General features: G+C 37.0%; 1 protein-coding gene across 4 annotated transcripts in view; it reads right to left on the reverse strand.

Annotated features, from left to right (window-relative positions):
* Nucleotides 1-12,709, reverse strand: part of vps50 (VPS50 EARP/GARPII complex subunit) — a 408,283-nt gene that overhangs the window by 254,796 nt on the left and 140,778 nt on the right. For all 4 annotated transcript variants that reach the window (XM_051936104.1, XM_051936105.1, XM_028817093.2 and 1 more), the window contains exon 9: nt 11,121-11,203. In XM_051936104.1, coding sequence (XP_051792064.1) covers nt 11,121-11,203 — 83 coding nt within the window. The remainder of the gene's footprint in view (nt 1-11,120; nt 11,204-12,709) is intronic.

The raw sequence follows: 12,709 nt of genomic DNA on the forward strand, positions 1-12,709 counted from the left end.
CCAAGGAACATTTTATTGTTCAAAACAACTGTTTTGCATACTAATCAAAAGACTTTTTAATGTCGAAGTGAAAACAAATCTCTGCAAAGTAGTCTAAATTGATCTATGTATGTAAAACAAAGTTCACTGACTGGCTTACTCATCAACAAAACAATGTTTACCCATTTATTTAAAAAAGCTGAAATTTGGCAGAATTGCACATCCAGGCTAGTGGGTATCTGCTAAGGAAGGAAATTTCATTATACCAATATTTAGGAGTACAACTCTCAACAAAAAAAAAAAAACTACATACCCCAAAATCTCAAAAATGCTATGACAAATTTCATTGAAATCTAGTGACATTGGGTTGGTCTCGTTTGTTGCGAGAGATGGACGTTTGAACCGGAGCTCCGTTAGCAGCGGTGTTATTTTTTCTATTATTTCTTATTATTCCAAAGTATCCTGTATTTACCCAACCCGAGGGTTCTATTACAGTATATGCAAGCATATATAAACATGACCAGCAAGAAAGGGGCTCACAAAGAAATGGAAAAGAAACCTAAAGCTACATCCAAGCCTAGACAGGCAAGTCCAAGTTCAAGTTCAAGGTACGGCCTATCAGAGACTGACCTGGAACAGACAGGCGAAAGACCAGACTCCTCTGGACCACAGTCCGCTACATTGTCTCCAGTTGAGAGCGAAAATGGGAGTGAATATGTAAGTGATGCAGGTCATAATAGCTTGCCGATTCGTGAAGATCCCTTGAAACTGGAAAAGGCCTTGCAGTCTGCGCTTTCACCTACTCCTCACGAGCCAGGAACATCGGCTGTAACAGAGCCCGCTGTTTCACCTACGGTGCACGAAAGCAGAAATGATCTGTCCGAACTGAAGGTGGTGATCACTGAGCTCAAGCAAGAGATAAAGAAAGATATAAAGAAAGTGTCACACACATGCGCATGGGAGGCAGCTAAAGGGCTTGAGTAAAGGCAGTTCTGAGGCATGCCAGGATGTGGCAGAGTGCACTGACTCTTTTTCTCCCTTCCCTGTAGACCATTCACGGGAGATTCCACCTGGCTCTCTTGACGTCACTTCTGGGACCGAGCCAATGGAAGGAGACCTTGCCGGCTCCGGCCCCTGTGATGTCACGTCCGGGCTCGAACCAATGGCTGAAGAACATGAGCCCGATCCTTATGATCTCACTTCCTGTCTCCCCCTTTAAAAGCCTGCACCTTTTCCCTATTCCCTCAGTCTTGTTTTGGACTCAGTTGTATGCTCATCAGTGCTGTATATTTTGAAAAAGCAACTTTGCAGCCAGGATACCAAATTATACGGGTGGCTGCCCCAAACCTTTATATGACTCTGTCTCGAGTTTGTGACAAAAGAAATAAATAATATGGTCAAGACAAGCGAGAAGACAAGTGAGAAGCAGCAACAGCTGCGGCAGGATAATAAAGACTCAGAGAAATGCATATATAGTTGCTTTGAGGCGGCCTTTAAATGTATGCTGGAAAAAATTGAGGAGCACATTCAGGAAAATGTGTCTAAACTAAGAGCACTTGCCGATCAGCTGGAAGACGTTAAGCAGACATTCACAACTTGAATTGAAACAGCCGAAAATTTAGCTGATGGAAGAGCAACAGCTGCGAATTCCGAATGCAAAAAACTCAAGAGACAGACTTGCTGCTCTGGAAGACTGATGCAGAAGGAATAATATTAGAATTGAAGGTCTACCTGACAATCGCAAAAGTCCAAACCCAGTGAAATTCGTAGCTGAACTATTCTACAAAATAATTTGAGAGGACTTTAAATCAGACACCAAGATAGCTGCAGCTTATCGCATACAGGGATCGAACAACTCTAAACTTAGGACTTTTATTGTGCGCTTCGAGAAGTTACAATCTAAATTAAATGTAATGTCACTTCTCAGACAGAAACAAGAGATTATATTTGAAAATAACCTCATTCGTATTTTCCCTGATTTCTCACCCTCAACAGCTGCTAAGCGTGCCTCTTTTTATAATATTAAACAGCGCTTAAGAAAAGCCGATATCAGATACAGCCTCTTGTATCCTGGCAAACTGAAAGTGGATATTCAAGGCAAACATTATATATTTACTACTACGGAGGAAGCAGATAAAGAGTTAAGAAAGCTGATCCCGACACTTTCCTGAAATACGGCCCTGTCATGGCATCGTAAAGAAGATATCACCGGCTGTCTGATCCGCTTTCATTGACACTGGTACCTTAATTATACATCCTTTTCCTTTCTCAGTCATTATCTGTTTTGTTTTAATTACAATTATACACGTTAATGTATGTACGTGTGAAAGAAATTAAATTAGTAACCTTTTTTTTTTTTTTTTACTATTCTAAAGACTGTTAAACATCATTCCCTTGGTTTATTGTTGTTGCTGTTATTGTATTAGGGTTTACTATGCTTATCCAGAGCCATTATTTAACACCATTCCCTGGATTTACTATCTTAATATTCCAAGACTGTTGAAGATTGTTGGGTTTCTTTTATACTTATAGTATTTAGACTGTATTGGAAATAGATATCTCAATTTTAATTCACATACACTGCTGCTGTGGGGCTTGTTCTATTTTGGACGTGCTCTGTCTCTAGGTATGTCAGAGGACTGGGACGTTGTGAAGTGGGGTTCAGCCTCACGTAGGGAGGCAAAACGGGGGGGGGGTAGGGGACTAGGGGGGGAGAGAAAGAGAGCAAGCTATATCTAATCTAATCTTTTAATCCTTATAACTATAATTATCAACGTAACAATAGACTGCATGGCAATAACCCCTGGGAAAATTGGAAATTAATGACATCAAAAATTCAGAATCAATGTCTCCAAGACGGGACAGTTAACTTTGTGAGCTGGAATGTTAAAGGCCTGAATCACGAATTAAAAAGAAAAAAAGTATTCTCTCACCTAACAGGTCTAAATGCTAAAATAGTATTTTTACAGGAGACCCACTTATTAATCAAGGATCAGTTCTGGCTGCAAAAAGACTGGACTGGCCAAATGTTCCATTCCAGCTTTACAAATTTGCATCCATTTCCAATGTGAACGCTCATAAAATTACTGTATAAAGGCTGGGGATTTTAATTGTGTTATAAATCCACACCTAGATAGGTCTCCTGTCACAGGGGCGATGACATCTAACACTGCAAAGACAATTCTACAGTTTGTAACTGACCACAACTTATCAGACCCCTGGAGATTTCTAAACCCAAACTCAAGAACATATTCCTTCTAATCACCAGTGCATCATTGCTACTAAAGAATTGATTATTTCTTTGTAGATAACCATTTCTTGCCTACGATTAAATCCTGCAAGTACGGCGCTATTGTTATTTCCGACCATGCCCCTCTGATCTTGGAGGTAAAATCATTATGCCCCACATACTCCTCTCACAGATGGCTTCTTAACCCATTTTTATTAGCAGACGAGAACTTTACAAAATTTATATCAAAACAAATCAGTTTTTTTTCTAGAGACAAATACATCCTCAGAGGTCTCTGCATGTCCAAGGGAGGCTCTTCATAGGAGAAGGCAGGCTCTGCATTCAGAACTCAACCTCTTGACAACTAAAGAAACTGAACAAGTCATTTTTAAATCAAGACATCATTACTATAAACATGGAGAGAAAGCTAATAAGCTTTTAGCTCAACAAATCCACAAACAAGAAGTTCGCAATGCAATCCCAGCAATCACCAATACAAATGGAGACAAAATCATTGACCATAAAAATATAATGCACACATTTAGAGACTACTATAAATCCTTATACTCTACTGAGTTTAAAGAAGACAAGACACAATCTAATGCATTTCTGGATGCATTAGAGATACCACAAATAGATGCTCTTAGTGCAGAGGAATTGGATAAACTGCTGGCACTATCAGAATTATTAGATGCTATAAGATCACTTCAGAGTGGGAAAGCAGCAGGCCCCGATGGCCACCCTGCCGGATTTTATTAGAAGTTCTCCACTCAGCTAGCTACCCTGCTATTAGCAACATTTGCAGAAGCTAGAGACATAAAATTCAACCTCAAACGTTTCGCCAAGTATTAATCACCATCTTTCCTAAACAAAATAAGGATGTATTACAATGTGCATCATACAGACCAATTTCACTTCTGAATTATGATGTTAAGATATTCTCCAAAGTCCTAGCTAGAAGGATGGAGAAAGTGCGGCCTTCAGTAATATCACAAGATCAAACTGGATTTATTAAAGGCCGACACTTAGCGTCCAATCTTCAATGCCTGTTTAATGTAATATATTCACCTGCAAAGTCAAACATCCCAGAGATTTTATTATCCTCGGATGAAGAAAAAGCATTTGATATGATTGAATGGAACTGCCTTTTCGCTATACTGGAGAAATTTGGGTTTGGCCTGAACTTTTGTGCATGGATCAAACTACTGTATACCAATCCAGAAGCTTCAGTTTGTATTAACAACATTAATTCAGACTACTTTAAACTAGAACTTGGTACCAGACAAGGATGCCCCTTATCACCAATACTTTTTGCAATTGCCATTGGGCCACTGGCAGTTCACTGTCGAAATGCTTATGAGATAAAGTGGATTATCAGAGAAGGACTTGAACAGAAAATTTCTCTATATGCAGATGATATGGTACTGTATATACCAGACCCACAAAATACTGTGCCTGCAGTCCTATCAGCACTAACAGAATTTCAAAAGATTTCTGGTCTCAGGATTAATTTGACTAAAAGTGTGCTCTTTCCAGTGAATTCTCAAGCACACAATATTAGATTGGACACCTTCCCTTTTATCATCGCAGATCAGTTTAAATATCTAGGGGTAAACATCACAAGTAAACATAAAGATCTTTATCAACAAAATTTTGCCATCTGTATGGAAAAAATTAAGCAAAACTTGCATAGATGGTCAACCCTCCACCTCACTTTAGCTGGAAGAATTAACATTATTAAGATGAATATCCTCCCTAAGCTTCTCTTTTTATTTCAAAACATCCCAATATACATCAATAAATCATTTTTTAAGAAATTATATTCAACCATAGCCACATTTATTTGGAATTCAAAACATCCACGTATCCAAAGAGCGACCCTACAAAGGCCAAAGGCAGAAGGTGGCATGGCTCTACCTAACTTTCAATTTTACTACTAGGCAGAAAACATACAAACTATAAAAACCTGGACATGGACACAAATTGATGAACATATACAGGCTTGGTCTGCAATAGAAATAAAATCCTGTAGTACTTCTTTATATTCCTTGCTTTGCGCCCCAATAAATGCAAGTTATCGTCAATATACTAAAAACCCAATAGTGCTTTACTCACTCAGAATATGGAACCAATGTAAGAAGCATTTTAAGATAGTCAGGAAAAAGACATGGCATTGAGTTGTGAAGTGCTTTTGTATTAGACAAGATCAGTACAAAGTTTAACTAATTCACAGATAGTTTTATTTTAGTAAAGTTCTGCTAAAAAAAAAAAAAACACGTCATTTCCATATATGATTCCTGTTTCAAGTTGTATATTGATTTTGATCAATTAAAATGGAGTTCCCTTTAATTAATAAAATACAGTAACTATTCCACACTAAATAAAATCAGATGGAAATTGTTAATCTTATTGTTATTGTGTGAATATTGTTTAGCATCAAGATGTTCAATTTGTAGTGAGACAGTGGATGTGATACAAAGTTTCCCAAACACAAATGGCAACAATTACAATGATGTTGCAATGTATACAAATGATACACAGCATATTTCTCAAACTTGCAACTCTACAAATGCTTACTTAAAAGCTATAAAATTAATATACATTGCACTACCTCTTAACATTAACATGGCAAACTGTACTGAAAACTCAGCATCATGAAACATGTTGTTACTGAGTTATGTGTGGTTATATATTTTATGTTTGTTTTTGTGCTATTTTATGGCACAATTTTATATACTGCATTTTCTATTTGATATATAGCTTTGTTCTGTTTCATTAACTGTTCTTTGGTGCCCCCTAAAGTCACTGCTCCCAAATGCTCACTTTTGCTAGACAAGTGAGGTGGTAATTCTCAGAAGCCAGAGATCATTCTTTCTTATGACGTTAAGTGAGAATTGTGGTTTTTTTTGTTTTTTTTTTACGTCTATGGATTTTGATTTCTGGATGGTGGACTTGGATGTGCTTTTTAAGGATCTGAGTCAACTCCTTTGTGCCTCTGTGCGTCCTTTTGGTTTTTGAGCTTTATCTTTGTATTATCTAGTTTTCAGCGAATAAGTCCTTGATTTACAAAGATTTTCTTTTTTCCTTTTTAATTCAAGCCAAGGGTTTATGGTCATCCCCCTCTTGTATGGCTTTTGTTACATTTTTGTGATATTTATATATAGTTTGGCAGTTCCCTCATTTCTGGGCCTGTTCAGGCTGAAGCCAGCAGGAAGTGCTTGGGGCTAAGTTGGGTCAGGATAAGGCTTTTCTGGATAGACCAGTGGATATCCTGGTCTGCTTGAGAGTCACCTTTTGAAGACTCACATCCTTCTTATCATTGTGGAAATTCAATCATAACACACATACTGTGTAACAGTTGCCTAAGCCATGCATGAGCAGTAATCATTACAACATATCAACTACCTAACACACTGCTGTGCCATAAAGAAAAAAGAAATTCTAGAGAAATTTTTAATCATTATGATTTTTATGTTGTCTAATAAACAAATCATTTGTTGATCCCATAGATATCAATCATTAACATTCTTCCCAGCATGTAATATTAACAGCACATTACCAAAAGTAAAGGAATTCAAATATGCACACATACTTAACAACTCAATATACAGTATAAAAAGCACTCATACAAACTAAGCTGAAAGAGTGAAATAAAATACTGCAGGCCTGAAACACTGCTTGGGAGTGTAATAAAAAAATATGTTAGTGCAGTTGGCTGTACTCAAAATACTTGGGGTTGGAGTACTTGGAGTACTCGGAGTACTCATTCATTCTCCCTCTCTGTCTCTGTCTCTCTCCTCCCATTGAAATGCCACAATGACATTCTACAAAAAAAATGATTCTTGATGATTTATGATCTACATATATATATATATATATATATATATATATATATATATATATATACAGTATATATTGCCCGACCATGGGGTATGCACGACAGAGCCCCGCCCGCCAACTCTAACCCTCCTCCTGCGTCCACCCTCGCTCTTGAGGCATGAGCAGGCAGTGCGCACGGGGTACGCACGACAGAGCCCCGCCCGCCAACTCTAACCCTCCTCCCGCGTCATGGGATACGCACGACAGAGCCCTGCCCACCAACTCTAACCCTCCTCCCGTGTCCACCGTCGCTCTCGAGGCATGCACACTGCCTGCTCATGTCCCCGCCCCCAACTCCTCACCAAACACATCCTGAGTCGCTTTGGTCTGTGTTACAGATCACATGCACCTCTGAGACACGTTGACTGTTCATTTTCCTAACATGGCCACCGCTTCACATGTATTTCATGTAAACAACTCTTCTTTCAATGTTATACACATTCCTGCATCAGGTTACTGTTTCTTTCTATCAGTCGGATATTTCTGGAAAAATGTCATCGACGAAACTGTTGCTCTCGAACTTCGCAACATGGCTGTAACCTTTGTTTGCCAACATTGGAATAACTTCAGCAACGTGCTGTTCGTTGTTCTTAGTCACGGAAACATAGTCATACAGTCTGCTCAACAATACGCTGACTACATGAATACTTCCAGAGTTTATGGTGGCGAGGGAGAAATTGTGGCGATGTCTCAAATACTTCCAGCTACTATCACCATTCACTTCCAAGAACGTCCTTCATTCCCTGAAGAATTTCTTAGCAGTCTTACTCCACTGGCATGCCTCCGTATAAACTCAAAATTAAAATTGGTTCAGCCGTCATGCTTCTCAGAAACCTCATGCCAGCAAGAAGCCTCTGTAATGGCACTAGACTGACTGTTACCAGCATTCACCGCAATGTACTGGAGTGTAAAACTATCGCAGCTGCTACCTCACAAACTGTCCTTATTCCCTGACCCCATCAGATTCATATTTGCCTTTTACTTTTACACGCAGACAATTTCCTGTTAGATTAGCCTTTGCAATGACAATTAATAAGGCAAAGGGCCAAACTTTCAAAAACATATGCCTGTATCTGCCAAAACCATTTTTCAGTCACAGACAATTGTATGTTGCTCTCTCCAGAGTTCCATCTTTTCATTCACTCACAGTCGTATCCTCAAACCCACCCCATTTGCACAACTGTGTCTTTCAGGAAGTGTTCACCCATCAATAAATAATTATGCGGCGTATACTACGCTGCAGGTCGGCTAGTTGGAATATAATCCAACAATCTAGCAAATGTCATAACCTACACTCTAGCAAATGCTGTAAATCCTGGATGTCTACAGCAAACAGTTAACAGACAGTTGTAGATAAACCCTCACTGACCTTGCAACGACAAGCCACAACACTGCTGTTGAATATATGATGTCTGAAGTCCAAATGAATTAACTTGTCTCATAGGTTTGCTAAGTCACGTCAGTTCTGTTACAACCAGTATGTCAAATAAATACAGTATGTATATTTGTACAAAATGTGCTTTGTGGTTAAAAGCAAAAATCAGTTGTTTGCTAAACATATGTCAACAATCTCATAGGTTCAAAAAAACAATAAGCTAATTTCTTACAAAGGGTTTTGCAAGTTGTACCTAGTAAATGAATACTTAAAAGTCTACGAAAATATTTTATATCTTACAGTTTTATAGTTCTTGATGAACATATCTGTTTTGTCAAGTACTAATAAATCTGTATTAGGCATATTCAATAAACAACTGTTGTTATAATTTACGCAGTATACAGCAGTTTCTACCATTGTGGAATAACAGCTGCTAAATATGATGAGCTACATAATTCCCTATTGCATTCTTCTCTGTTTGTGTTATGTACCAAAATGTAGCAGGACAAAAAGAAATAAATCATCTTAACATTTTATACTGTATAGCTATATTTTACAACTACTTTCTGTTGTGGTTAAAAAAAGAGAAGGCATTATTATTATTATTATTATTATTATTATTATATGGGACATAAAAACTACATCATCATCCTTGGAAAACATCCTGTTGTATTGTTTTATTTGTTTGCAATTCCCCTGAATAAAGTTTGAATTGTGCTGTCAATCACACCTTATCACAAATGAACACACTTACTTTCAAGCATTAGGCATAATCCATGTTGTCTGCATTATTTATTTACTTATTGTAATATTTTAATTGCTACTTTTAAATTAGAGAATGCCAATGATTAATTTTTCTTAAAAAATACTTAATCATACGTATACAAAAAATGTATAAAAAAACCTATCCTAAAAATGTACACAAATAATAGATTTTTAAGCACAGTGGTAGAGGATTGTAGCAGTTGCCAAAGTATTGTAACTGTATTTCTACCTCATAATTTAACTATACACTTTATGTTTGTAATGTAATGTACAGCAACAGGCAAAGTGGTACAATGCCTAGGGCATTCGACTTAAAATCAAAAATTTTGAAAAATGCACGTAAGCAAATGTACTGTATCCTAATCATGTAGTTCTCACTAGATAAAACAGACAGTCAGATATACAATAGTAGCAGTATGCAGCACTTTAACAGCACCAACACTACAAATAGAACTGGACTTTTTTCAGGTATTATGAGAACAAAGTTAAGGAATCGTTTTTAGGTCTAAAGGCTTCTCAGGCATTGGCTAATGTCACTGTTCACTAGTCCACCATCAGGAGAGGGCTGAACAACAATGTAGTGCGAGACAGGGTTGCAAGGAGAAAGCTCCTGCTCTCCAAGAAGAACATTATTGCCTGTGTAAAGATTGCTATTCATTATAACAGGTCAATAGACAAGGAATTTTACCTTCATGAAAAAGACAAAATCCAATGGAACCATTGACCTTCAGTGTACTCTGTCATACATATTATGTTCTGTTTTTTAAACATTTTATTCAGTTTTTCTGAATTTACCTTTAGGCATAGTGACTGGAACATTTTTCTTACCATTTCTCTGCACTGTTTTTGACAGTTCTTGTGATGATATACATAGCAGTCAGATTACCACATAATAAAATGCACATAAGACACTTGGTGGCAGTTAACATTATAGGTATGGGAATGTGTACGCATGTTGGCAGTCTTAACAGACATTCTCAGAAGTGGAATTGTGTATTTACTGTAGATCGTGAATGCAGGAGGTTTTTATTTTTCTTGAGACATTGGTGGAGTAATCCCAGCATCTTTCAGTATACACATTTAAACTAGTCTACTTTAAGCATGACTCAAATGAGGACTTTCAAACGCACCACTTTGAATTTTGCCTAGTGAACAAATTGACTTTACACATCAAAGCTCTGTGTGGTATTGCCTCAAATTTCCAAATTTTATGGTGAGAGAATATGTGTCAGTTTCATTTATGTGTAAAAGGGATTGTATTTTATTATATGAATATCTGGACTCACATTTTTAGGTTGAGCTGCACACTGTGTAAAATTCAGGATCACCATTATTTGCACTGTTTCTAATAAAAGAATAAAGCATCTTTTTGCTTGGTCAAGTAGTGTGATATACAGTAGTAGCTAAGGCCTTACACTTAAAAGTCAGAAAAACTGTCCATTCAATTGTCACCAGTAGCTTATTCTATGACTTGGGGCAAGTCATTTAATCTGCCTGTGTTCCTACAATAAAAATATCTGTAAACTGGTGCCCTGTCACAATATTTAGCAATGTTCCAAATGCTAACATTTCCAAATTAAAGTAGGTACTCTAAATTACAATTCTTAACTATTTTTGAATAATGTTTCTGGGGTGTAGAAAATATTTGACTCAAGGTGATTCAATTAAAGTGACACATGCTGAGAAAGCTGTTGACACTCATAATAATAATACAATTAAACAAGTATTACAGCAGGTTAAAGAAAGAATTCTCCTTTGGATTTCAATAACATAATCAAAGAAATCTAAAATTTTATTCAACCTCAGCAGGACTGTTTGAAGGACCTGTCAGTACTTCAGAGACGAGTGCATTAGGAATAAAGGCTTTTCCAGTTCTGAATGGATAGTGCATACCTGATACAGCTGTAGTGTTTGAATGTGCTAGCTGCTTTTTGGCATTCTAGGCACAACTGAATAGCACCAGGATAATCTTCTTCCTGAAGAAAGAAAGAAAGAAAGAAAGAAAGAAAGAAAGAAAGAAAGAAAGAAAGAAAGAAAGAAAGAAAGAAAGAAAGAAAGAAAGAAAGAAAGAAAGAAAGAAAGCTCAAAATATTAAAATACTTGATTTAAAAAAAAATGTCAATTAAAGGTAGTTAAAAAATCTTCAAGGTTTGATACGTCTGATCATTTCAAATATGCATACTTTCTCTAGATATAAAATTTTAATATAAATTTCTTACTACATTTAAAGCATGCACATACATATTGATATGTTCCAGTACATTTATGTATTTATACCCTAAATATTAATGTTCACAAAAATACTGTGGTGAAATAATACAATTTTTGTTTATCTGAATATTACACATAATGATATTAATCAGATATTAAGTGTGCAAACAAAAATCTTTTATTCAATGCACAATGAAGGGTAATCAAAATAAATTTTAATTCAGCGGGGTGAACAAAACGATTGCATAAAAATGTGAGGCAACTAAAGCATTTTTTTTAACACAATCCCTTCATTTCAGGGGCTCAAAAGTAATTGGACAAATTAAATAACTGGAAATAAAATGTTAATTTCTAATACTTCAGAGACAACTTTTTTCTAATTTTGGTTCTGTACACTACCACACTGAATTTTAAATGAAACAACTCAGATGCAGTTGAAGTGCAGACTTTCAGCTTTAATTCAGTGGGGTGAACAAAACGATTGCATAAAAATGTGAGGCAACTAAAGCATTTTTTTAACACAATCCCTTCATTTCAGGGGATCAAAAGGAATTGGACAAATTAAATAACTGGAAATAAAATGTTCATTTCTAATACTTCGTTGAAAACCCTTTGCTGGCAATGACAGCCTGAAGTCTTGAACTCATGGACATCACCAGATGCTGGGTTTCCTCCTTTTTAATGCTCTGCCAGGCCTTTACTGCAGCGGCTTTCAGTTGCTGTTTGTTTGTGGGCCTTTCTGTCTGAAGTGTAGTCTTCAACAAGTGAAATGCATGCTCAATTGGGTTAAGATCAGGTGACTGACTTGGCCATTCAAGAATTTTCCACTTCTTTGCTTTAATAAACTCCTGGGTTGCTTTGGCTGTATGTTTTGGGTCATTGTCCATCTGTATCATGAAATGCCGCCCAATCAATTTGACTGCATTTAGCTGGATTTGAGCAGACAGTACGAGGGGGGACCCAAAAATAACCGGAATTTTTTTGTTGTTAGGTTGGTACTTGTAGTACATGGTTGGGCCACTACGGCGATCTAGTTACAGTCCTCACAAGTCAGTCTGCCAAGTGCCATCAGTCTGGAAGGTTGTGCTTGTGTTCAGTGAATTTTTTTTGTAAAAGTAGTTTTGTGCAAGCGTCGTTTTTTTACAATGGCCAATTATCGTGAGCAATGCGCGGCAGTGAAATTTTGTTTTCTTCTTGAAAAAAGTGTTGCAGAAACTATTGTTAGAAACGGTATGACAACCCTGAACCACCCACCCTACTTGCTGGATTTA

Source organism: Erpetoichthys calabaricus, chromosome 13, assembly GCF_900747795.2.
Source record: "Erpetoichthys calabaricus chromosome 13, fErpCal1.3, whole genome shotgun sequence".
Classification (NCBI taxonomy): Eukaryota; Metazoa; Chordata; class Cladistia; order Polypteriformes; family Polypteridae; genus Erpetoichthys; species Erpetoichthys calabaricus.